This window comes from Botrytis sinoallii (assembly GCF_014898435.1).
Source record: "Botrytis sinoallii strain Bc 23 chromosome Unknown BSIN_007, whole genome shotgun sequence".
NCBI lineage: Eukaryota > Fungi > Ascomycota > Leotiomycetes > Helotiales > Sclerotiniaceae > Botrytis > Botrytis sinoallii.
Genome location: NW_024066034.1, coordinates 1,999,933 through 2,026,372, shown reverse-complemented (window position 1 = coordinate 2,026,372; position 26,440 = coordinate 1,999,933). Strand labels below are relative to the sequence as shown.

The window sequence follows — 26,440 nt, the reverse complement described above, 5'->3', positions numbered from 1 at the left end:
CAGTCCAGAGAATCTTTGAATCTCTGTACCTAAGTAGCTTTCCTTTCCCGCAATAATATACAAAGCATAAAAATGCAAAAATGCAAAAAATGGCAAAATAATAACCACCAAGACCCATCACCATATTTCCCCATATAGCCCAAATGATTCGATTCGATTGATTTTCTGATTATCCGAAAACGCATCAAAATGTTATATCGTAGATTTTTCCAATTGAAAGAAATCATATTCGCTGCAAATAAGGGTTTCATTGTCTGAAATGTGTTCAACAATTGAAAAGTTCATCAACCCTGTGAATGGAGAAGGTGTAATCTCTTGACCGACTAAACAGATTCCTTGCGTGCTTGACTTCTTGTCTTTCGTTGAGCTTGACCAACAGCAGGAAGTTTCTTTTCCCTCTTAGCAGGTGTACCATTGGATGCACCCTTTGGTCTACCAGGCTTCTTCTTTGAGTCAGCACCATTGGCAGTGCCATTAGAAGTAGCGTTGGTCTTTTGTTTTTTGGTACCGTTCTCTTCTGGGCTCTCTGCTTCATCGTCCAATTCATCTGCCTTGCGCTTGTTGCCAGCCTTGGCTTTGGTCTCGGATTTCTCTCCTTTGCCGTTCGAATCTTTCTTCTCGTCCCCCTTGACATTCTTTTCCTCAGTCTTTTCTTCGGTCTTTTCCTCGGGCTTTTCTTCGGCGGGCTTTTCTTCAGTGGTCTTGCCTTCAACCTTATCCTCACCATCCTTCATCTCAACATCCTCTTCCTTCTTATTTCCCCCCTCGGATTCAACCTTTTCGTCTGGAACATTGGTTTCATCTTTCATTTCCTCATCCTTGGATTCACCATTGGTCTCGGCCTTCTCCTCTTCGACCTTTGTTTCGCCATTGGTCTCATCCTTTGAATTACCATTGGCCTGGACCTTTTCCTCCTCATCCTTGGCTTCACCATTGGTTTCATCCTTCATTTCTTCATCTTTGGATTCGCCATTGGTCTTCTCCTCGGCCTCCTTCTTGTTCTCCTTTGATTCACTGGAGTTCTCTTCCTCTTTCTTTTCCTCTCCCTCCTTACTCTCTCCACCCTTCTCCTCCACCTTCAACTCACTAGCCAACTTCACAACATCATTACCACTTCTCTCAATGTGTACTGCTGGATTCTCCTCATCCCCCGTCTTCTTAATTTCATTTCCGCGATGACTAGTAACCGAGACTTCACCAGCCTTTACTTCCGCAGCGGTTCCATCTGGATTCGCGCCGCCCCAGCTCCAGGAAACTGTACGAAGATTTGTCAGTCGTGTGAAATTGAGTCGAGGTAAATTGAAGATCGCCATGGTATTATGTGAATGGGTAATGAGCGCAAGTTAAGTAATGGGGGAGGAGTGAAGTGAAATGGAGTGGAGTTGGGGAAGTTGCAGAAGTTGAAGAAATCTCGGAGCGCAAAGCTTGCGAGAATGGAAATGGCATTTGTGAGGGAAAGGTGGTACAAATCAAGAAGTTTTCAGATAGTGACATCCAAAATTCTCCTCTCTAGTAGATAGAAAACAAGTAATAGATCTCACATACCTTTGTCGCCTTCTTCGATCTTATTATCAGCCATCTTTTCCAATCTTCTCGTCTTCCGGGTCTTTTTCAGAATCTTCGAATTTTTAATGTAACTTAGTGACTCAAGATAAAAATATCAATCCAAATTCCACGATCTTTTCAATTGTCTCTCGCGATTCAATTGAAGTAATCAAATAGAAAATTTCGTGTCAATTGAAGTGTTGCGACAAAATAAACAGAAGAATAATCAAAGAGTTGACGTTGAAAAGCAAAGCAAAGTAAATATGTGCAATATGACGCTCCAAGCTTGCAAGCTCTCTCGGGTACTACAAGCTTTTGCAATGACTTTCAAGGTTAGTTCCGGGTTACCGTAGAGAGGGGATACCGGAAATGGATTAGATCTTCTAGTAACCTGTAGATATTGCCTCTATTAGTACTTGGGAGAAAAGAGATCAAAATTAAACGCTAATAAATTCTATAGAAAAATTATCTAATAATAAAATTACTATATTTAATAAGATTGAATAAGTCATTGAACAATTCTCAGTTATTATAATTATTTGAATATTTAATTCTTTAAATCGAAATAGAATAACTAAATTATTAAAGAGCTTTATTAGTAATCAATTTCGATCTATTTTATCTCCTATAAAGAGATTATACTTAATACGTTAAAAGATCAACGAATCAGATATTCAAGAAAATAATTACGACATCGAAAAATCTTAACAAAAAGAAAAATATCATACCTCATTAAGCTATAAACAATTTCATCTTTTTCCTCTTCTTTATTTTTTTCTTTCCTCTATACGAAATATTTTAATTTAATCGGACATGCTCGGCTATAGCTTTTCTTATAAAGATTTTCTACAGAATCTTCTAGGTGCTGGAGGCGCAATCCACGCACTCAACCCGATCTGAATTGCGGGGAAATGGCAGGGTTGGGATGCATCATTCCCACATATTTACTCCGTGTATGACTGCAGAAATGATTGAAGAAGAGATAACTCGTAATATCTACCTAGGTATTGTTGTGTAATGTTGTGATGAAATGAGATGAAAGATATACTCGTAGAGAAATAGAAATGTTGGATGATTTGAGTTGTATTCACCTCAATTACCCGATCCCGAAACTCAATTCAATCAATCCATGAGAGTCGGGTAATTCAAATATTGATGATGAATGAAGAGATTTATCCTGTTCTGTTCCTGATCCCGAGGCCTGTCTGCAAGGGGAGGGAGAGCAGCAAGCTAATGCATGGGTAGATCCGCTTATTCACGTGATTTTAACCAGAATGAAGAGGATTATAACGTCATTACTTGTTCTTACAATTCTACGCACTGCTATGGAGAATAGAGAATAGAGAACATGGAGCTTTGTATATCAAATTGGAATGTACTACTACTAGTAAGGTATGTACTACCGGTAGCAGTATGGAGATATAATAAAGATACATACTAGGTATTCTATGAACTTCTTAAGACATCAATACGGTAAGGCTTGCTAATGATATTCTATCAATTATACTCTACTAAGCTTCAGCTCAACAGGTGACTTGTATTGATTGTAATTGAGAGCTGTATGAGATTAAATTTATATGGATTTATCAACTCGAAATAATTTTTGAATTTTATATTTACAATTTAATCTTCCCAATGTTTCAAAGAGCTATATGAGATTGAAGAATCTAATACTAACCAGAATATTCAGCAATAAGTCACCAAAGAGAAGTATTTGTTTACAGGCTTTCATTTTAGTCTCATGTTATATTTCGATATCGCAATACATTTCCTATCCCAACCATCCATTGATTAATGGTTAACCAGCCATTAACGCCAATCACATATAAATACATCAAAATACTCATCAGCTTAACTACAAATCAAGCTACCGCTCAAGCTATACTAAAGGATTCTAGTATTTGAATACTTGATGCCTCATCAACTTCTCCTTTCCGTTCCTGGTTATCTGCTTCAATTCCTAATAGTTTAGGATAATTTGTGCGCAAGTGTTCCATTACCCAAGTTGCATCATTGACCCGATTCTGCTCGAGTAGAATCCTGGCTGCCATCAGAGATATCGAAACCATCTTCTTCGCCTCATTTCTTTCAAATGGTTGTACAAGATCCTCGCTTTCTGACCCTCTTGAAGAATGTTGTTGTCGAAGGAATTCTAAGAAATGATCTGCGGATCGATGGTATGGGGAATATAAATCTAAGGTGTGCAGGTCAACATCATGGATGCTAAACTCTGGCAGAATTTGTTGGAATGTTTTGAAAGCTTCTGTTGAAGTGGCTTCTCGCACTTGTCGAGAGGACTCGACAATTAAGTGAAATACATGCTGTCCGGGTTCTGTTAGAAGACTGTGAACCTTTTCAAATCGCAAGTCTTTCGCCATATTTGTTATTCGAAGTAAAATAGAGATTGAATCATTAAACGATGCCTCGAGTCTGGCTGTAAGGGTAACGATTTTAGAAAGGAGTTGAGCTACACCACGGAATTCAAATTCTGTAGCGTTGTTGTTGTGAATGGCTTTGCTTATCCACTCCCAAAATACTTCTTCGTAACCTTCTGCACGCATGAACTCAAAGAGTAAAATTGCAAATCTTTGATCTTGCAATAAGAACTCAATATTCTGGTTTATACCACTTGACGTCAACCACTTCAAGATCTTGAGTCCGGCGCCTGATTTCTTCATACTTTCTTCCAACGTTTCGTGCGATGACTGAAGTTGTTTCTTTTTGGCCATCAAAATTGCTCTTGCATAGTTCAGAGTCATCATTCCTCGCCCAACAGCCCTATCAAATGTATCCATTGGATCCTGCGGGGAACCAGGCTCACCCCTTTGTTGCGTTCGTTGGTTGAAAAGAGGATTTGTGAGAATGGATTTGATGTGTCGATCGGTGTGCTTATGACCGGAATCTGAGAGACGCCTGGACCTGCCATTTGGATACTGTTTATTGGATTGAGTTGATTCGACATTGCTACTCGTGTGCGAAGGGCCATGCTCCGAGTCGAGTTGTTGTCGGAATGATGTTGTGAGAAGTTCAAGTAATTGTGTAGATTCACGTTGAGTCAAGGGTAGGGGTTGATGAAGCTTAAATTTGAGAAGGGCGGGCAGTTGGCGAAAGAGACTTGGTGGAGTAGTTCGAAACATTGTGCAGAGGTTCGGTCTGCGAGCAATAAATTGTAAAAATGTAGTCCTCGAAAGCAGTATGATTTATGATAATTCGTATTGAAGGTATGATGATCGACGTAATGCTGCAGGCCCTCTTCTGATTACTTAATTCGGAGTACGACAATCAAACTATGGATAGTTTGAAAGTGGGTGGAGTGGTCAAGGGGAGTGAGTGAACTCCAACTTCCTCGGTTTCTGCAGAGGAACCTTTGCACGGTCAGTATGTATGTACACCTCATCTACCACATCTGTAACAGGTGGGGAAGGGTAAGATTGGTAGTGTGATTAGAGGATATACCTAAGTCAAATGATAGGATTTGAGGTATGCCAGCAGCAGTGACTAGGTATCTTTTGCGATAATGATAATCCGCGGATTTCAAGACGTTCCAATTGTACCAGCAATCAGCGCATGTTCATAATCGTCGTATCCACCCCACCTGTGCCACCACCCACCGCCTGGTCCTCAGCCTCAGCCACATTCTGGACTGGATGCAACCAACCTGGAATAAATCACTGCTTTTTTGGAATTATTCTATCAATTCAATGAATTGTTATTTTGATTCATAATCTGGATAGACAAGATTAACGGGTGTGATTCTGTCAGATAGAATCTAATCAATTAAGTAAATTCAGTAACAATTGTTATAAGATATCAATCAATACCTACCTACGTACCATTCGAATGTGCAATGCTTGAGCCACTCTCCACTTCCACTCATCTCCACCTGGGCAGCCCTGGAGGTCACCGTTTTTATTTCATACTAAGCACTTTTCGTCTGCCGTGATCTTGTGGTCTTTTGTGGTTTGCTCTTTTTGCCGCCGCCTAACGCCCTTGTTGATAAATCCAGCCAATCATACGAGTTTGATCCATGAAAATGATTGCATAGAGCCAAGGTATTATCTAATTACACGTGACTATTGCGCTAAAACTTAGAGCCAAGGAAACTTTTGAACATTCAATTGTAGTAAAGGAATCAGAATTTCTCAAAATTGAAGAGGAAGAAATCAACCATGTCTTGCTATGTGGTGCTCATTTGAATAACTTCAAATCATTGTCTATTCTTTCTATTGCAATCTTTTTAATTGTGTAACAATCCCATTTGTTTTCGCATATTAATCAATTTTGTTACTCTAAAAGTAAACATCGTGGAGAATCCTACATAACTGACGCGACAAGCCGATTTTATTAAAAGGAGAGCTTAAATCTGTGCCCTGTGCCTTTTTTAACCTACCTCACCTAAAATCCCAAACCAAAAGCGTCATTCCTCCTCTCTCACAATACAACGAAAACCCTCCACAATCCAACAATCTTCTACATTTCCCTCAACTCTTTTTCTCCTGTTACTTTTTCTCTTGCTTACACAAATACACATAACCTCATAAAATGTCAGAGGTACAACCTAGACCAACGCCTCGTGGCAGAGGTTCAGCTCGTGGTGGTCGTGGAGGTTTTGCATCAAGAGCTGGTGGTCGCGGCGGAGCAAGAAGTCATGCAACCAACGAGAACACATCTACTACTGCATCAATTGAGCAAAATAATAGTGAGGTTGTTCAATTAAAGAAGAAGCATGGTAGTAAAGTGAGCACCATCCAAGAATTGTTTCCCGGCTGGACAGACGAGGATGTCGTTATGGCCCTCGAGGAAACCGATGGAGATTTAGAAAGTACTGTTGAGCGCATTTCAGAAGGTAAGAATTTCATTCAACTTTCAACAATCTTTATCAAGCCTATTTTCTTCAAGTATGTTTGCTAACCTCTCACCATCAAAGGTACCATTTCACAATGGGGAGAAGTTTCAAATAAGAAAGATCGATCTAAGTCCAAAGTTCACGATTCAACTTCATCTGCCCCTCTTAATGAGTCAACCAACACTGGAAGAGTTTCCCGAGGTGGTCGAGGTGGATTCGACGGTACTAGAGGACGTGGTCGCGGTAACGAAAGAGGCAGAGGTGGCAGAACTCGTGGGGCTCCAGTTGCGCATACAAATGGTACACGTAACGAAACCGCCGAAGTCTCTGTTCCTACAACTGAATCCAACGCTTGGGATACTGCTGCCACTACTGAAAACACCACTAAAGATACCCCTGCCGATGCGGAATCTTCCAAACCTGCTGAGGCTGATAACACTTGGGGTGCTACAGCAACCAACGCTGCTGCTACAACTGCGGCCGCTGCTACAAGTGCCGCTTCAACTATTATTCCTGATGGTGTCAAGAAGAGTTGGGCAAGTATGTTTGCACCAGCACCTAAGCCAAAGAAGGCCCCAGAACCCGTGGAAAAGCCTGCAGAGCTCCCCAAGCCAGAGGAACCTGTTGAAGCCCCAGTCGTTTCGGAGCCAGAGCCTTCTGTTCCCGAACCAGAAACCGTCGAAATCCCAGAACCTATTGCACCTGTCGAGCCACCTGTCGAGCCCGAAGCTAATATTAATCTCACCCCATCGAAGGACGAATTGACGGAAACGAATCTCGAACAAGTTCCAGATGAATCGGTTCCACCCCCAAGTGCGACAGCCGCAAGCACTGCTGCAAGCTCCTGGGACCCAAGAAATGCTGCTGGAAATGCTACTGGAAATTCTACACCCTACTCAGCATTGCCAACTCAAACTTCAGCTTCTTCCCGTGCTCCAACCAGTGGTTTCCAAGCTTCTGCATTAAAGGCTACCGGATCATCAGGTCGTACACCAAGCTTTCAACGCCGCGTCCTCGACCAGGAAGAAGCTGTTCGCATGCCAGGAAATCGTGAAGTGGATAGAGCTGCTGTACAATTCGGCGCATTCAACCTTACAGGCGAAGATGATGTTGATGGTGATCGTGAAGAGCCAGAGACTAGAGCCCAGCCACCTCAGCATTCCCCAGTAGCACCAAGAGCTACTTTGCCTCCCGCCCCTCAACAAGCTGCCCCAGTTTCTGAAACCTTGCCAACCCCAAAGCAAGCTCCAGGATTGCCTGCTGCTACTCACCCAACAGCTGCCCCTGGCCTCCCTTCCCCACAAACTCATCCTTCTTCTCAAAGTAAGTTTCGCGCTCAACATATTCCCTTAGCAGCTATTAATTTTTCTACTTCACAGGTGCACCTCAACAGGGATCCCAAGCTGGCTCTCAATTGGGTCAATATGGCCGATATGGACAACCAGGATCTCAAGAGCAGTCTTCATTGCCACAGAAGCCATACGATGCATTCAGTCAACAAGCACCAAGCTCGCAAAGCCCATTTGAAGGTTACCCAAGCCAATCTCAATCCCAGGCACAGCAACAATCTGGTGCATTCTCTTCTGCACCCAACGATTACTCTTCTTACTACACCTCTGATCCACAAAGACATAACTACAACAGTTACTATCAGCAACAATATAACTTGCAACAAGGTGGCCAAGGTCAAGATGCTTCATCATCTCAAAGATCTTATGGTGGATATAATGGACCCCAAACTGAAACTTCTGGTCAACAATCCCAATCTCGCTATGCAACTGCAGGAGCAGGAGAAGGACAGAACAGTGGACACACTACTCCTAACCCAGTAGCTCAAAGCCAACAACAAACTGGTGCTGCTGCTCAAACAACTCAACCTCAACCTAGCCATTCACAACAACCCCAGGGAGCCTATCCATATGGTCATCCTTACTATCAAACCCCATACTACAATGCTTACATGAGTCAATTCCAACAAGCCGGCGGATACGGTGGCTACGGTGGTTCTCCATATGGTGGTGGAAAAGGTGGCATTCACGGCCAACCATACCAAGGTTACATGTCCCCTGGTGCACCATATGACCACACTTCTACCCCTGCTGCTGGAGGATTCGCTGGATCTTCTCTTCATGGTCGCGATTCCGCAGTCGGAGGAGGATTGGGCGAGTATGGCCGAGCTGGATCATCCCAATCGTCTCAGACTCCTCAAGCACTAGGTGGAAGCGGCGGATTCGGTGCTGGTTCTCATGATGCATTTAGCCGTGGTGCTTATCCTTCAGGTCAGCACTACAATGCAACTCAAGGTAGCCAACCAGGAGCTAGTGATGACTTGAAACCATTCGGAGAATCAAAGACAACCAATGGACCAAGCCCATCTTTGTCCCAAGCTGGACGTCCTGGTTCTGCCACTAATGCCACCCCTGGATCAGTCTTGCCACCACCCCAATCCCAACAAGGTGGATATGGTGGATACCCAAGTCATCTTCAAGGACATGGACTCCATGGTAGCCAAGCTGGTAGCCAATATGGTGGTCTTGGAGGTGTTGGAAGTCACCAGGCTGCTGGCCAAGGTCACCAGAGTAGTGGATATGGAGGCTACCAAGGTTATGGGGGTTACCAGGGTTTTGGTAACAACCAACAACGTGGTGGATGGGGTGGCAACTATGGACATTAATTTATTTGGCCAAAATTAGCTTGCACAACCTTTGGTAGCTGTTGTTGATCTTTCTTGAGGGAAGAATTCGATCTTCATACTAAAAATTAACTGTGTTACTACGACCAAAAATTCATTTTCCTGCTTTTACTATTTTCTTTATTTTCGTTGTCTAACGACTTGATGCACAAGCAAAAGATCTGGATTGCACATTCAACAAATCTGGATTTATATCAACATTATGGCTGGCTGGATTTGTTTTCACTCTTCTAAAAGGCATACAAATTCATTGTTTTCAAATAGTTATCTTCACGACTCAAATGATGGTTGGGGGTGGGATGGAATGGAATGGGTTCATAAGGATGCATTGCATGATTGTATGAGACTGGAGGGATGCATGAATTGATTTTGAGAGATATGAGGGTGGATAATGAATCCATTGGAGAGAGTAGTCAGATAACTAGATGATGGATAGTCATGAACATATCAATTCGATGGTTATTTTGACTACTGCATAGTTTTCTGCTTCATTTGTGGCAATGTGCTTGTTTGCTATTGTCTTTTGTGTTTGTGAAATTTGAGTGTGATTTTATTTCGTATGGGTAATTGTGTGATGTGATGGTACCCAGGTATGTATTTTGATGCAGGAGGGTTTTCTGATCTCCGTTCATATCTTTGTGATTTCAATTCTTGAATGTATCTTTCTCTGCATCGGTTTTTGATGTCAGAAATACTTGTTGATGATGTATACTCAGTTCTGTATACACTTTGCCAGTAGCAAAATTGATAGTGGAATAATTTCAATTTTTGGGGGGCAAGGAATTCTTTGAAAAGAAGGAGGAGAAGGGAGTGGGAGAAGGGAGTGGGAATTTGCTCTTGCACTTGCTGATTTTTTATTTTTTATTTTTTATTTTTTATTTTTTATTTTTTATTTTTTATTTTTTATTTTTTATTTTTTATTTTTTATTTTTATTTTTTATTTTTTATTTTTTATTTTTTATTTTTTATTTTTTATTTTTTATTTTTTATTTTTTATTTTTTATTTTTTATTTTTTATTTTTATTTTTTATTTTTTATTTTTTATTTTTTATTTATTTTTTTCATTCGTTGGATTTGTTGTATTTCTCTTCCTGGTTCTGGCTTCTTGTTTCTGTCTTCTTTTTCGCTTCTTTTTTATCTCTTATATATTCTATCTTCTGACTCCAGAGGCTCCCTGTCAGTGGCTTATATTACTTGATTTACTTGCTCATCTAACCACCTATCTATATGTCATCGATTAGTCAATCAATTATGGACAGACTTTCTGTTCTGCTCTCGTTACTTTATCCTGTTCTTAGATTGTGAGGGTGTTCTTATTCGTAGGTAGATTTTGAGGGCAGTGGGGGGGGGATTATTTCTGTTTGTGTTGATTTTAAGTTTGATCTCTCAACTGCTGGGGATATGTGCAGTTGAGATGGAGGTTGGGGTTTGTATGAAGCTGGCATCAGTTGAGTCGAGTTCTAGTGTGTGGTTTTGTCTTGGTGGGAGATTGTTTGGGGAAGGCGAGAGGAGACGAAAACAAAGGGGGATTGATTGGTGTGCTTGGTATAGAATTGTAAAACCTGTAGCTTAGACTGTGGAGGGATTGGTATCTCGAGGTACTATAATTCTTCCCATACTTTAACAAGAGGGTTTGAAGACTCAACACCTGTGAACAGCGCATCCTGCAAACATCAATCTCTCTTTTGAGTGTCTAAGAGCTGAGTTCGAGACAATACTGCATAGAATCAGCCCAAGAGCTGGCTCAAGCATCGGGCGCGAATTATTAAATTCGGGTTTAATGCTTAGGTCCCACTTCTTTTTATTGGAATTAAAACAATCACAATTTATATACCTAGAGAAGGTGTGTGAAACAACCTGATCTAACGATATATATTCTTTATAGTCTTGAACTGAGAAAGAATCAACAACTCAAATACAAGGTTAGATTGGTAGAGCTTATTGCCAAGCTGCGGTAACTGGGTTAACAATCAGCAAATCATATGTGACTTCTACCCCTGTGGTTTTGATAATTAAAGGCCACTTGAATTATGGTATTCGAAATGGGCAAGGTTGTTAATTGGCCAGTAAGTTCGTCAGCTCCCTCTGAATAATTACACAATTGTGGTGACAACCAAGGCCAGCCTCGCAGAAATGGCAACACCCCAAAAATGAAGAAGAAATCCATTCCTCCTAAATATTTTACACACATTTACAAATCGTGTTGTTTTCAAAATGGCTAGCTCATGTTCAACTCCCACGATACCGCAGCGCACAGTGGCCGAGAAACGATGGCACCAAGCCTGGGAATCATTGAAGAAGGAAGATAAAGACGAAATCAAACTAGACCCCACTCGAACGGGTTATTTGGACATTCTTCAAGACATTCACAATCTTGCTACCGAGAAAAAAGAATTATGCATACAGAAAGCATGGAAATACAAAAAGAAGAATGGCACAACGATAATTGTCCGAGATCTCTTCGAAAAAATACTTGTTTGGGTGGACAAAGTAAAGGATATCGGAGATGTAATCGTCAGTTACGATCCTGGACATGCAGCTCTCCCTTGGGCAGCGGTGCGATTGCTTCTTACGATTGCAGTTGAAGATAGTCAGTCGCTTGGGATTTTGATCGAGGGGTTGGAACAAATCTCAAAGTTGATCGCTCAGTGCAAGGTGCTCGAAGATCTGTACTCACAATCTGCTGGTGATGACACGGGCTTTAATGGAGCCTTGCTGGAACTTTATGTCGCGATTTTGACATTTGAGTCACATGCGATTCAAATATATCGAAAAAGCACGGCAAACCGTCTAATTTCGGCAATCAAATTACCCTCGAATAAATTACAAGATGGCCTTAACATGGTATGGGTCAAACATCAACGAGTTACAGATTGTACCAGGTTGATTGACGCTCAAAACATTCGTCAATTCGAAGATATTCTTCGACAATTTAAACAACCAATCATAAGAAGCGCAACAATTTTACAGGACTACCAAGATTCTTTAGAACTCCAAGAGCGCGAGACCTTACTGAGATGGCTCTCAACGATACCATACCGAAAGCATCACAAATTAAAGCGTAGCGAGCATCTTAAAGGCTCTTGCGAATGGCTTCTAAATTCGATAGACTACAATCAGTGGAAAGATTCCAGTGCATCGTCCATACTATGGCTCAATGGGATAGCCGGTTGTGGGAAAAGCGTTTTGACGTAAGTAAACCGAGCTGAGATTCCAATACAATCAAAGTTTTGACATTGTTTTCAGGTCCTCGGTTATCGATAGTCTGTGCCAGGAAGCTTCTAGTATAAGGACTGCGGCTCCGGTTGCATATTTCTATTGTTCCCGTAATACTGCAGAACCTGAGAGAGCCAACCCCGAAGAAGTTCTACGTAGTATCTTGGAGCAAGTATCATCAAACACCGCTAACCTTCCAATCCGAAAGCCTGTTGTCGAGGTCTACACGAAGCTGAAAGAAGATAACCGAGGACTCTCTCCTCAGGAGCGTTTGAATTTGAATGAGACTACTGAAGTTCTTCTCAAAATACTTCAAGTAGATCCTTTCTATGTGGTGATTGACGCACTGGATGAGTGTGACCCCAGTGAAAGATACAGCCTTATTGAATCTTTGAAAACTATCATTGATGAATCTGCCAGCGTTGTCAAGGTTTTCATTTCGAGCAGGAGAGACTATGACATAGTCAGTCAACTTGAAGAGTCGCCATGCATCTCAATTCAACCTGGCCACATTTCTAACGACATTGAGAATTATGTCAAGAAGGAAGTTTCCGAGGCAATTGAAAAGAAAAGGATAGTCAAAGGAAAACTTATACCCGAAGAAAAGAAGAAAATAGAGCAGCAAATAAGTCAAGCTCTTATTGATGGATCTCAGGGAATGTATGTTCATCCGCTTCTATTCTGGAAATTGGAATTACTGACAAAATGAACCATTAAACAGGTTTCGATGGGTGACTTTGCAGATACAGCAACTTTGTAAGCAGGTTAGAGTCAAAGGAGACATTGATAGTGTTCTCAGAAAGCTCCCAAAATCACTTGAGGACTCTTATCATCTTGTTTATCAAGACATTATGAGCATGGAAGAGCCAAGTCAGAAAGTTGCCATCAGGACATTACAGGTGTTATTAAGCACGAGACGAAAACTCGATCTGGATGAGATGCTCGCCGCAGTCACTGTTGAAATTGACACAGACGAAGTCATGGTCTCTACGGTTGATGAGTTGCTATATGTTTGCTGCAATCTGATAATATTTGATAAAGGAGAACGAATTCTACGCTTTGCACACCTTTCGGTTCGAGAATTTCTGGAGAATTGCGCCCCAAGAGATTGTTTCAGCATCCAATTCAGAGAATTATTCTTGATGAATCGATGCCTTTACGTTTTCTTATATGAATCTTGCCATGTAATCATTTTCAAAGAGCAAGCAGATGAAGTTATTCGAAAAAACAAAGATTTCACATATTATGCAGCAGAATATTGGTCTGAGCATTGCAAATTGGCGCAGCCCGATGTGGTGACCAGCGAATTTTTGAAACAGTTTATCGGCAAGGATCTGGATATGGGCTATAGTGCATCACATAAACGGTGGCTCAAAGCCGCTAGTTATTACAAACGCAAATTCGACGACGCTTTCACCGAACACTACCATGTTGGGGTAACTAATGCATCTATCTTGACCACTTCCTGTATATACGGATTGATGGCAATTGTCATGACTTTGTTGGCATACAACAATATTGATGGGAATGCGCCTGTGGCAAATTATATTGGGCATATATATTATCCATTGGCGTATGCAGCTCAGGGGGGACATGTCATGATTGTCAGACAATTTCTTAGCAGATACAGTGACTACTATGCAAAAGGCAGTCCCGGGCACGAGATTATCTACATGAGTCTTTGTGAAGCTATCCAGGCCTCGCATATTGAAGTTGCAAAGACTCTACTTGACTATTTCATGATAGATGTCAACGATCCGCTCACGAAAAAACTGATAAGTAGATACGATAGTCACAGTCTTCTTGGAATAGCTGTTTTGAAAGAACGCGAAGAAATGGTCAAGTTTCTACTTCATTGCGGAGCTGACGCGAATGGTGAGACTAGGAGCGTTATCCCTTCTGTCGAGAGTGTCAATATACTTGAAACCTTGGCAATCTATTACGGCGCACACAAACCAGATGATCAATACCCTTCACCTTTAAAATTTGCTGTAATACGATGCAACACCGCCATCGTAGACACTCTCTGTTCTTTTGGGGCAGATATTATGGCCAAAGATTCTTCGGGGGCTACACTCATACATTTTCTAGCTAAGAGAAATTATCGGTATGGGGGACACTACAATTTTGGACAATGCGCAAGAATTGTTGACCACTTAACACGGAAGGGTGTAGATGTAGCGGCGACTGATAATTTTCAACGTACAGCCCTGCATTTTGCTGTACAAAATGACGAAGGTTTGAATGATCTGGTGCCAGTACTTGTCAATGCCGGTACGCCTATTAATGCACAGAATAGTGAAGGGGATACTGCGTTAAATATTTTCCTTAATGATCTGCAATTAGAGAGTGATAAGCGTGTGTTGCTTCTTCTATCACTAGGTGCAGATTATTCCATTCCGAATAATAATGGGCTTACCGCATTAGATAAGGTTAGGAAAACGTTCAAGAAATTGCTCCCAAAAACTTTCCGACCACGTATTTGCAGATCCATCATCGAACTTTTGACTATAGCATCACAAGACAAAATTGTGGAAGATATATGGAGATTATTTGTCGATGATTCTTAGGTACCCATTAGGTGGTGGGTTATTCACCAAAGGTGTCGAATCAAAATGGCACGAGCGAGGATTGAAATCGTGTAAGGTGGTTTTGAATATTGAGGGGAGTCGGTTTTCATTCAAAATATGTTCGCATGTTTGATTTGATCTAAGTGTTGAAAGGAGATCATATTTCGAGATTTTCACACTACTGTTCTATGTGAAAGATGGTCAAAACTTCACTTGGAGGTTGTGTGCATTCAATCTTTACGGAAACATTGTTCATGCCAAGACCATGATGAGAGTAGTGCGTTGAACTACATAAAGCAGCTGTGGTATAAATAATTGAATCTTTTCATGTCAAGTAATTTCGGCATTATTACATAAATTTGAGAGAATTTAGGGTATAGGAGGAATTATCTGGTGTTTATTCTTGAATTAATACATTGAATGAAAGATGAGATTAAATGAGTGTATGTCGATGTCTAGATTACTTGGAGCATCGACTTTTCGTGGCACTAATGGCCGAATCTCCCTTAAGATACGCTTTCATACTCACCTGATCGACTTGCGTGCAAAGCCACAAGTACCCATACCCAGGTGATTTGTTGTAGAAAACCCGCTAAAGGCCTTAGGCAACCGGAGTCATAGTCATCCATAACTTATATATCTCTCAAGATTCCCCAACTCTATGAACCAGCTTCTCTCCGCTTACCTTTCCCTCTTGCATCTCTCTCATTCCTTCTAATATTCCCTTCAAGCCACCATTCATTATCTTCACCGGATGATTCTTAATCAGCCCATTCTCTAACAGTCTTTCCAATAGGACAAAAGCTCTTTTTCCGAGTTCGAAATCTTCAGGTGCAGCTGGCCATACTTCTCCTTCACTTTAGTACTCTTCGCCAGTGACCGAGTATCCGAGAAAGAAAACATTCTTGACGTCATCTCTGGGCATTTCAATACCCATGAGATTCACATAGATATTTTCGCCGGAAGTTGACAGTGCATTGGCACAAATTTGAGCGCTGGACTAGGTGGCTATTGTGTCGAAGACGTGGTGAAGTTTGTTTTTAGTAAATGAGCGGATTTTGGCTCCGCAGTTGGGATCATGCTGGATGATATTAGCATGATACCTTGGGGGTTGGAAAATTTCAGATGTAGATCCAATCTTCAGACAGAGCTACGACTTAGTCGAGAAAGTTCACAAGCCAAAAGCTATCTTCTCTTACATAATCTAAAACATGATCCGCACCTAAGCTTTCCAAAAGCTCAAAGTTTTTCGGTGACGATGTAGTGATTACTTGCAACCCGGATCTTTAATGGTGTCCGTTAGTGATAATTCATAGCGGGTAGGGATATAGAACTCACAACTTCGCAAATTGAATAGCTAATGTTCCAGTTGCCGAACTTCCTCCATAGATTAGAAGAGGGAGTTTGCTCTCGGAATTTGGCATGGAAAGGGGAAATGTCAAGAGAGGTAAAGACAAATACTTGTAAAATCCCAATGCAATAGTAGTAACTCCAACGCCAAGCGATGCAGCTTCCTCGAAATTGATAGTATCCGGAATGCGGAATGCAACATCGCCTTTGACTACAATGTATGTGGCAAATTTTCCATCTTCAGGCTCAATGTCATTACCTGTGTTGATGTCAGTACTTTGTATCATTATACCAAGAGCAAACCTCCATGTGCCATCCCCGCAACTCTGTCTCCCTTCTTCCATTCTTTCTTGACACCCTTCCCAATCTCAACCACGATCCCCGCAAAATCACATCCTAAAAGCGTGGGACCCTTTGTCCTTGGACTGGACTTTTCGTCTACGGTTTGCCAATCTGTGGGATTTCTTGCGACGGCAATTGTCTTGACGAGAATGTAATCATCCCGAAGTCGTGGGATGGGAATTGGCTGCAATCTTGCTTCTCCAACAGCTGTTTTGACAATTCCGTAGTTCTCTGCAGTGGAATTCATATTGGGGTAAGATAACAAACCTGAGAATGAAAATTAACAACTCTAAAGATGAATTGTGGCAATTGTGATAGCCTGATCACTTCTTATAAGCTACGAATTCATGATTAAGACGTTCTTTGCTGACAATTGTGTTTCTTAACATCTGGGCGGTCATTATGAACGAACCGGAGTTCGGATGAGGAGTTATTCATCCTTTCAGTTAAGAATAAGGGATGACTGCATGATCGGTGTTCAGAAACAAAATGGTTTATAAGCGTAAACTGTCAGCATTTGGAATTTCTGTTCAGGTGATCGAGGACGATATGTCGATGGTGGTCTGTGCTCGGATGAACTCTGAGAGGTTTTAGTTGGTGACCTCGATGTGCTGTGTTACGAGGAGGCAGACCGATGATAACTGAACCATACCCTTGTACAAAAGTTTCTTTTATGTACATTAATAATGGTCGGAAGAGTTCAGCTGTATTGTTATCACGATATCCGACTCACATTTAGTCGTGCTATTATCATTTAATTCCCTAGAACATCATATACTAGTCGCAAATGGAATGTACTAGATAAAACTTCTTTTACTTTAACTCGTAGTTTCACATAAGCTTACAATGATGTGTCATTTATTTGAAAGGCTAGACCCAGTTGATGTGACCTGCACCTACCCCATCGCTAAAAGTGCCCCACGTTCCCCCTTAAACCTTAAAATAAAGTTTAGCGAGAATTTCATTTTTGAAGCAAATTCATTGACTCGCAACTTCGTATTATCATCGCCGAACTATTTAGATAGTCAAGAATCTAAGTACTGGCAGATTTCAACAGACTTGAGTATTTACAATTTACTGTATCGATAAGGTCTTCCGTTAGCGTTACAGGGAGCATTCCTTCGCTTGAGAAATGTCTAATCTATTGACTAATGTACATCATTCGCGAAAATGATAAGTGCGTGGCTAGTACATGCATCTGTAGTCGAAGCTTTCGCAAAAGAGTAATTTGGCTTGATAACTATGTTCCGCGACTGCTTCAATCAAGCGTAGCCAACGCTGACGTGCTCATCAGAGTTGAATGACATTTATTGGGCTACAGCATATGAAATACAGTGATCTCGGAGCTTCCTTAAGTATCGAATTTTCGATTCTTATCTCCGGCTCGTCTCGAGTATAATGCCACTTTTAATTAGACTTCCGAACTCCCGAAGTGTCCGTGAAGCAAGTGACATATATTCAGTAAAAATTCACTCGAAACATGTTAGTTCAGTTGCATAAAGGTCGCAGCAAGAATTTGAACATATCAATTATGCGTACTATACAAGAATGATCTACACTTGAACCCAAATTTCCTCAAATTTTTCTACTAGAGCTTACACAATAGCACAAGGCCAAATGTGTAGTTCATCTGAATTGGATTGTAGGCTTCGAATGCCAGCTAAAAAGCCAGAGAAACAATGCCTCCCACCCATACCGTATTTGACCTGCAGAGATGAGCCTATCTCCTGCCTGTACGATATGGGGCCGTGTTCACCCGCCCAACCTTTATCCTCCCTTCCATATCATCGCGGTCGTCCTCGATCGGGATCGAAATTCTAAAGAATAAATTAACTCGTTGGTGTGGGAGCGAACACTTACGTTGGGCATGCTGAAGTGTACCTGGGCCACCACCTCCTATCAGACAAAGCTGACCCCAAGTAAACTTGCATATTGAAGAAGAAGAAGAAGAAGGTCTGAGAAAGGGGGAAAGGATGATATTTATAGGCAAAATAATTCTCTTAAACCTTTAGTGCGATTTCTGGATTTTGAGCAAACAGGACATACATGGCTAAACTTGGTTAAAGTGAACTGCATGAGGGGGATTTCGTAATTTCTCGGCTTCAAAATTCAGCTAATGGCTGTTTAAAAATGTTAAAGTGTACTAAAATCGATAGTATTGTCCAAAGTACCCCCTAGAAAATCTATTGATATATTGCAAGGGATAGGATTGGTTAATGAGAATATCCGTAGGGCTGAATCACGTAGATCCTCTTGAAAAGATACTTCAAGTGAAAGGATTGGTTACTGGAGGTAGTATCGATGTCTTCACGGCAACGCTACTCAATCTATTGCAGTCTGGATCGATCGTGAGGATTCAATAGGTGTTCGGTATGATTCGAATATATTTCTAGACATGCAGTAAAAATTGAAAATGGGATATCTAATCACACTTCAACCTACTACCATGAGAATGTATGGGATGAACAGGTCACTTTGCGTGCGTCTTAAATGTGTTTTCCATTGAGGGGCAGCATTTCATTGTGAGAAGTTACGGAAATGGGGCACGAAGCTCATACTATTGGCAGGTACGCAGGGGCGACGAGACATGTCATGATTGCACTTTCCTTATTTACGAGGTAACAATAATTCACGGTCCTTCAGATTTTGGAGAGACCACACATACAAAAACGATCGTCTTGTAATATTTTTCACTAGATTCTACTTGTCAAATACGAAATGCACTTCCAAAATTTCAGCGCTGATTGGCAGATACTTTAAGTTGCGAGGTTGACTCGTGTCCTTGAGCAATTGACAAGCTCAAGATTGAGATATCGAATAAAACAAATCATTCATCTTCGACATACCACATGCCTTTGAACCTTTCCATGGTTTGATTCCGCTCTATAGACGGCACGATTGATAATATAGCTGGTATTGGCGCATGACTCGAACAAAGTCTCTAAAGTCTGAACCATGAATATTGAAGTTAATGTTATGCAATGCAGTGATCAAAGAACCAAGAGAAACTGACTGAATTCCGTAGCGACGTTAATCCACGATCAATACCGATATTTAGAGCCTTATTCCCGAGTCTCAGGACGTCGCGAATCGAGAACGAACGTCTCCTGCCTCTATCGCACAACACGAGACTAGCCCTAGACTCGATATTACGAGACAAAATTGAGAGTCTTCATGGAATGGAGAGATGGTAACGCGATGCAAAAGCGAACACAGAGAAATCAGCAATGACACACATATCAATTCATTATCTCGGTTGAGGGTTCGCCAAATATATCCAGAAGTTGAGAAGATAATTCAAAGTTTTACGACAATCTATCACTCATTGCATGCTATTGGTGGAGGGTAAAAAGCCTTGTAAGATGAAGCTATCATAATACCATTATGTCTCAAATCTACCAGGCAAGAAAAAAAGTGATTCCGTCATAATTGTACGAGAAACTTAAATCATAACCTCACTGAAGATATGACTGATTCCCATATGCCAGATGACAAGAAAGTTTTCGATACGCACTTGGTAGAACCTCGAGAGATTTGGAACGAAAAGCGATTGAGAATTTGTAGGATATGGTGTCCGAAGAATCGAGACACACAGCAATACTCAAAAAAAAACTTCATTCAACCACGATGTCAAATTCAATGCCAAACGAGCACAAAGGAATAACTGAGAAAGATGACACGAGACGAGCGATACCATGGAATTTCCTAGCAATACAAACTCTATAACCAAATGATACTATCACTCTATCCAACTCGAAAATTCTGCCAGAGAGAGAAATGATCTCTTCTGAGTGATGCACATATCCATCCTTTCCTTCGATTCGTGAGTTTCGCATACTCGATTCAGCCTCGAACTCGGTTGCTTCTATCTAGATTGAATTGAGTAAATGAATGATACAAATTATTGAGTTGTTTCTACCGATGTATATCGTGAAGCAATTGTAGAAGCGAAACATTTGTGGGATTTCGATGCGAACTAATTAGCGACCCGGGCCTAACCTAGACGGACTAATTGGGAAGACATCCCGAGAATTCATTCCGAGAATACATTATCCACCATGAGAAAGCTAAGACGATCAAAAGTTTTTGTCTACGGCACGTCAGAGAAACTATGTTGTCACAATTGTTGCCATGTCGGTAGATGCTAACTAATGAGGTATGGGTGTTGTCGAAGAAAAAATATCTTTTCTCCTAGAAAGTCATAGTGAAAAAGCTTGCCCTCCGTTACCTGCTCGCAATTGCTTGCCTGCTTACCTTTGAAAGGAAAAGACCATTAGTGGGAGAAGGGTTGGGTGGAAAGTATATTCATTTTTTCGAAATACCAGATGATCGAAATTCGGACTTCATGGCAGAATACCTCGGGGATCTTGAGGAGTGAGCAAGCATACGTACTTGTTAAACAGGGAAAACCGATAAAATGATACATAGATGCAAATTGAGTGTTACTTCAAAAATCACCGGAATAGATTGGGGGACGGCCAATTTTTTGGCTTGGGATTGTGATATCGTGAGTGTCAAGCCTTTACACGGCAAATTTTTAGTGTTCGAGGTGAAGTCGAAAGACATGGTCGTTCTAATCCGATCCACCCCTGCCGATCTGCCCCCTGTAAATTTGATAAGATTTCCGGAAACAATTGATTGGCTGCTACCAAAAAAATATACGCGCGTTAGTGTATCCTGATTTGGCGATAAGAACCGACACACGTGAACTTCGAGTTGCTTGGCTCATCGACTATTGTCTCACATACAATGTGAATTCTCTGAGCCTGATAGACGTTTCATTATGACCGAAGAACAGCCCGTTTCCACATTTGAATATGAGCCTCTAGATCTCGACAAACCAACAGCAATCCGAATTTTCATTCTAAGTGGGGGTACCGGCGACTCTCTCATTCAAAGTTCAATCCTCCACATAGACCTGAAAGATCCCTCGGGTACGATAAAATATGAAGCGTTGTCATATGAGTGGAAAGTAGCCAGTAGCGACGACCCAATCATTCTTGTGGATGATTGCAAATTTCGGATTCGAAAGAACCTATACGATGCCCTCATACAATTAAGGTTTGTTGATAAAGATCGGTATATTTGGATTGATGCTCTATGTATCAATCAATCCGATCATCTGGAAAGAAATCGCCAGGTACACATCATGCAAACAATTTACAAGAGAGCACAAAGAGTCATTCTCTGGCTAGGTCCTGCGAAAGATGATAGTGATCTTGCAATTGAGATCCTGAAAATATTGGAAAGTACCCGTGTGGGGGAGAGACAAATTGCTGAATCACAAGACCGAAATCGTAAGGATTGGCGCGCAGCACTCCTGGCCTTGTGTCAGAGATCTTACTGGCACCGAATCTGGATGATGCAAGAAATATGCCTCGGTCGAGAATATTTAGTATGCTGTGGTAGTAGGAATATCCCTGGTGATATATTTGACGAAGGTTTAAAGAATTTGGCGAGATCTAGAGACCATGGAGATGCTTGGAACGATACGGTGAAAGAAACTTTGGCGGTCCGACATATCACTTTGTTTAGATACTGGGCACAAAGAGGACAACTCTTCCGGCTGGGCCAGTGTATGGACATATGTTTGGATAGTTTCATTGCCACAGAGCCTCGAGATTTCGTATATGGAATACGTGGTCTTGTTAGTGACTGTGGGAATGATGAGCTGGTTCCTGACTATCAAAAGTCCTTGAAACAAGTATTCTTCGATGCAGTTCCGATCTTGAAGCGATCCTCGAATTCATCGGCGCAAGTCATCAGCAAGCTAGCGAAGAAGCTCGGCTTGACTGAGGATGAAGATGTGCAACTTTGCTTGTTAAACATTAAGGATCGCAATAATGAATTCGACAAAGTTGAAAGAACGACCCAAAATGAGTATCCTGGAGGGATGAGGAAAAGGCTGCAAAGGAGGAATCGAAGAAGTACGGGAAATTGGAAGGGTGGCAAGGGAGACGACGATTGGAAGCTTGACATAGATGAACCTGAATTCCCAGATTTATGACACTACAAATGGATTTAAATACTTTCGCAAGTAAAGATCATAACATTGGAGGTGTGAAAGTAGTTCATCCTGACATGGTGGCGCTTCTGCTTTTACCTCTAGGCATTTGTGTTTAGTCGTGCCGAAGGACATGTTACAAGGGTTTCTTCGAAATGGACTGTCAGCACACTTCGAATATTCTTGCTGCCTTGTATCATTCTGTCGTGATTGTTCAAGTGAATCTAATATCAAATTCACCTCGAACAAAGTCCTTAAAGCGTCAACACATTATCGTTAAAGCGGCAATTTGATCAGCCTATCGTGCTCACTCACTGCCTCCTTAATTCCTTTATTTATGACGGACCGTCTATTGAAACTGGAAACAAACTTTTGTTTCTTCAATTGCTACAAATATTCGCAACAGATATTTCGAAATAACCACACTTGACGAGTCAATTATCATTGTCCGAGATGGACAAAGACATAGAGTGAGTCATTACGGCGCGAGAAATATTTTTACTAGCTAACAAACATCGAGGCGCATCTATATTGAGGGAACAATCTTGGAGCTGCGACCAGAAAACGGGTCAGATGCAAAACCCGATGGAGATACTATTTCTTGCAAGATAATCAGATTCTTCGAGCCACCAACACTCTCCTGTGTCATGGAAGTGGAGTTACTGAATCAGCCTGACAACAAACGGGCCGTGCTCAAAGTTTTTGACCGACAATTTGCGTCTCAACTCCGATCTGATTACAAGGTCGGCCCGTCAACTGTTGCTAAAGAGACGGCGTTTTTTGAATGTATTAATAAGAGTGGTGATGCTTCAAAGTTCGTAGATCGACTGAGAAACGATGAGGACTTTGAGGAACCCGAGGAAGGCTGGGACATGGGGCAAAATGAAGCTTATCTTTACGATCTGTGTCTTGATATGTATGAGGCTGAATCGACTGTGTATCAAAGGCTAGAACACTTGCAGGGCAAGGAGATCCCGCAACTGTTGGCACGAGTCACATTGCAAGCAACCGCGGCACTGGACACAGTTCTAGACGATGCTACTAAATTCTTCGAGGTAAAAGGTGTTCTGATAGAGCTCATCGATGGGTATACACTATCAAATCTGCCAACCAAAGCACCAAAGGAGTCCTGGGGAGATATTTGTAACGAGGCAGTGCGAGTTATACGACTTCTTGACGACTACTCAATTCTGAACGAGGACGTGAGGCCTTCAAACATCATGATCACGAGGCAACCTGCGCAGGATAATTATCGTGTTGTCATGCTGGACTTCGCTCATTGCACTTTCCGAGAACCTGAGGAGACTGACAAATGGGGCAGGAAAAATCGGAACCAGGATGAAGAGGGTGCGATTGGACTGGTGATGAGACATAGATTGAAGAAGCTTGACTATGATTTTCCGTTCGAGCATTCCAATCATTTTTTTGGGGTGGGCAGAGACAGAGTTTCCATCAAAGAATGAGGACGAGGCTCATTCAACTCCAAAGTAGCTGTTGGTACCCCTACCAGAATATCATTGATGATGTGAATTCTGCGTAGGACGAGAATGAGCTTGGATTGGTCAATCAGGGTTTAATGTTCAGAATAGAGTGGGAATTTTTGGCTTAGTTGCTCAACTTCAAAATGGGCAAGTAGGGCTCAATGTTCAAGCGTAGATGGAACAAATCAACGTGAGTTTTCAAGATTTATCAAAATACAAAATATTGAAAAAAAAAACATATATATAATATAGGTGTGTTTGAAAGCCTGGTAGAAAATCAATGTTTCAAGGGGTTTTCGGCAGTTTTTGTATGCTTAGATGAGTTATATCTTTGTTCTCCTCGATGGTAAGCCATATATTCTGGGGTGCACTGGACAAGTTTTGTCTTATCAGAATCCCTTCCCCTTCTCTCTCTTTCTATCACCCACTTTAATCATCTTATGTTTTTGACTGGTGGTAAGGGACTGGGACCATAAACCTACTTTCCCAGCACCGAAGGATCCCAACAACAAGTGATTTTACATCATTATATGAAACAATGGGACTGTGTGTTGCTATACCTTCAATATGATAAAATGGCCTAATCGCAAACATATAGCTTCTCATGGCACACAAATGCAAGTACCTCGGCAATATAAGTCTCCCACAGGCTCTGCGACACACACCAAGTGACTTTTTCAGTTATACACAGAGGACTTTTGAGTTCAAGTCACACCTATCTCATATGCCATTTCGTCATAGTCACATCTGGTACTAATGTCTTTGGTGCTAAAAGGATACATATATTCTAGTGTCTATCATACACGTTGCTTTAGAGCTCACTTTCCCCCTGTCGTAATGACAGCGCCCAAGGGTGTAGATCATATCATCATGTGACACAATTAAACTATATGGTTCAACATTTGGGGCGTCCACGGGTACGCATGATATTATCCGGAATGCCAAGAACTCCTCTGAGAATCTTGGCATAATGTTGTTTTTCCTCAAGCTTCAAATACTAAGAACTCTGCATACGTAACCAGTTCCATAAATTCAAGAGCCCAACTGTATGAATCTTCCAGAGGAGGGGTTAGTACTTCAGTCGCAAAGTACACAGAGCTGAATTTGCCATTTGAGCGTATAAAAGTTACCGTTAGGCATTTAGATAATCCAGTGAGAGAAAGATACTTAATGATAAGTTTAACTTGATTTGATCAATCAAATCGAATAAACTGGACTTGTTGTGACAAGATTGATGTCACTAGGATATCACGTGTTTGAGAGCTACGTCGCACTAAGTGGCGTGATCTTCACTCCTGAGCAACTTGCTATCTTCCACTTCACACAATTCTGTCCAAAGGAGGCTCAGTGGAGATTCTGACCCGGAACGTCCTGCCGAGACTTCTGCCAATCGTGGCTGGCACCTTCTCTCAGAACCACATCAATTCCTCCTAGTTGGAGCACTGGACTATGCCTTTATTTTGTCGTTCTAGAAGATATTTCCAGATTGATTCAAAATCATCACCACGCTTCAGGCTACCGTTAGTTGGAGCTCGATCTAGAGATATCGCAATGTCGAGCACGGTTTTCATCGTCTTGAAAGACTGGCAGTAGTTTCTTCCGGGGCTACGACGCTCGATAAGTTGTACTCCGGGTTAACATCGTGGAGCTTCAGCCTCATTGTGGTAGGTCTATTGTGACGATAGACCATTTGGAAGTAAGTGTTATTTTTATTCCTTCTTCTTCAATGATGACCAATTCTCAAGCCCGTATACTAACTAATTAATAGTCATCTACCAACTGGATTCCTTAGCCACCAATTCTCCTCATGGAAATTTCTGGTGACTATGTCCACTATGATCCGAAAGTCTCATGGAGAGTCACGTCTTGCAAAACTCGGCCAAGGTGGAGATGTTTAGACCAGTGGTCTATGACACCCCTATAGTTGTTTCAATAGACACTATTCCTCCAAATCTTACAATCGATCTAAGTTACGCCCTGTTGTTACGAGGTACTCCTGCCCGAATGGAACCACACATCACAAATCGACCATTTCTTGGGTACTTCTCACGACATCTACTGTTGTGGTGTGGCATAGCCATCATATAGAATGGAGCATACGTCATTCATCTACCAGCCCATATATCCTGCAACAACTTTCCTCGCCGAACAAGGAACTCTTCGCAAATAGATTCCATCGCAAATTATATTCTTCAATCAAAGACCACAGCTACATCTCTGGATATACCCTCTATTTAACCTCCGCATTGGACTTGAGAGCAATTCAGCGAGGAACGTCAATCATATACAGACATCATCACTTGGGACACTTTATGTTCCTCGGCATTAGCCTGCTATAATATCGGCGGGATTCTATCAGAATGACTGACGATATGTCTATTGAAGGTGCCCGAA

The 26,440-nt window shown here is 41.5% G+C and overlaps 7 protein-coding genes across 7 annotated transcripts; 4 read left to right on the top strand and 3 right to left on the bottom strand.

Moving 5' to 3' along the window:
- Window positions 1-323: 323 nt before the first annotated feature.
- Window positions 324-1,579, bottom strand: EAF02_004958 (uncharacterized protein; the record flags this gene model as incomplete). The annotated part of the gene is made up of 2 exons (XM_038901006.1): window positions 324-1,255; window positions 1,546-1,579. 2 exons carry the CDS (start codon window positions 1,577-1,579, stop codon window positions 324-326), a joined length of 966 nt encoding a protein of 321 aa, XP_038759518.1.
- A 1,840-nt stretch (window positions 1,580-3,419) lies between these two features.
- On the bottom strand, window positions 3,420-4,682 carry EAF02_004957 (uncharacterized protein; the record flags this gene model as incomplete). The annotated part of the gene is made up of 1 exon (XM_038901005.1): window positions 3,420-4,682. The coding sequence occupies one exon, from the start codon at window positions 4,680-4,682 to the stop codon at window positions 3,420-3,422; it is 1,263 nt and encodes a 420-aa protein (XP_038759517.1).
- A 1,405-nt stretch (window positions 4,683-6,087) lies between these two features.
- EAF02_004956 (uncharacterized protein) lies at window positions 6,088-9,065 on the top strand (the record flags this gene model as incomplete). Its single annotated transcript, XM_038901004.1, has 3 exons — window positions 6,088-6,391; window positions 6,473-7,714; window positions 7,771-9,065. 3 exons carry the CDS (start codon window positions 6,088-6,090, stop codon window positions 9,063-9,065), a joined length of 2,841 nt encoding a protein of 946 aa, XP_038759516.1.
- A 2,130-nt stretch (window positions 9,066-11,195) lies between these two features.
- On the top strand, window positions 11,196-15,300 carry EAF02_004955 (uncharacterized protein). The gene is made up of 3 exons (XM_038901003.1): window positions 11,196-12,274; window positions 12,330-12,959; window positions 13,021-15,300. The coding sequence occupies exons 1-3, from the start codon at window positions 11,298-11,300 to the stop codon at window positions 14,867-14,869; spliced, it is 3,456 nt and encodes a 1,151-aa protein (XP_038759515.1). The 5' UTR covers window positions 11,196-11,297; the 3' UTR covers window positions 14,870-15,300.
- A 428-nt stretch (window positions 15,301-15,728) lies between these two features.
- On the bottom strand, window positions 15,729-16,808 carry EAF02_004954 (uncharacterized protein; the record flags this gene model as incomplete). Its single annotated transcript, XM_038901002.1, has 4 exons — window positions 15,729-15,869; window positions 16,069-16,153; window positions 16,208-16,478; window positions 16,523-16,808. 4 exons carry the CDS (start codon window positions 16,806-16,808, stop codon window positions 15,729-15,731), a joined length of 783 nt encoding a protein of 260 aa, XP_038759514.1.
- A 4,536-nt stretch (window positions 16,809-21,344) lies between these two features.
- Window positions 21,345-22,568, top strand: EAF02_004953 (uncharacterized protein; the record flags this gene model as incomplete). Its single annotated transcript, XM_038901001.1, has 1 exon — window positions 21,345-22,568. One exon carries the CDS (start codon window positions 21,345-21,347, stop codon window positions 22,566-22,568), a length of 1,224 nt encoding a protein of 407 aa, XP_038759513.1.
- A 450-nt stretch (window positions 22,569-23,018) lies between these two features.
- On the top strand, window positions 23,019-24,028 carry EAF02_004952 (uncharacterized protein; the record flags this gene model as incomplete). Its single annotated transcript, XM_038901000.1, has 2 exons — window positions 23,019-23,035; window positions 23,086-24,028. 2 exons carry the CDS (start codon window positions 23,019-23,021, stop codon window positions 24,026-24,028), a joined length of 960 nt encoding a protein of 319 aa, XP_038759512.1.
- Window positions 24,029-26,440: the final 2,412 nt, after the last annotated feature.

Excerpts from the sequence above, each read along its gene's own strand:
- EAF02_004955 (XM_038901003.1), top strand. The coding sequence starts at position 11,298 with ATGGCTAGCTCATGTTCAACTCCCACGATACCGCAGCGCACAGTGGCC. Across the intron at positions 12,275-12,329 it reads TGTGGGAAAAGCGTTTTGAC|GTCCTCGGTTATCGATAGTC; the intron begins GTAAGTAAACCG and ends CATTGTTTTCAG. Across the intron at positions 12,960-13,020 it reads ATTGATGGATCTCAGGGAAT|GTTTCGATGGGTGACTTTGC; the intron begins GTATGTTCATCC and ends ACCATTAAACAG.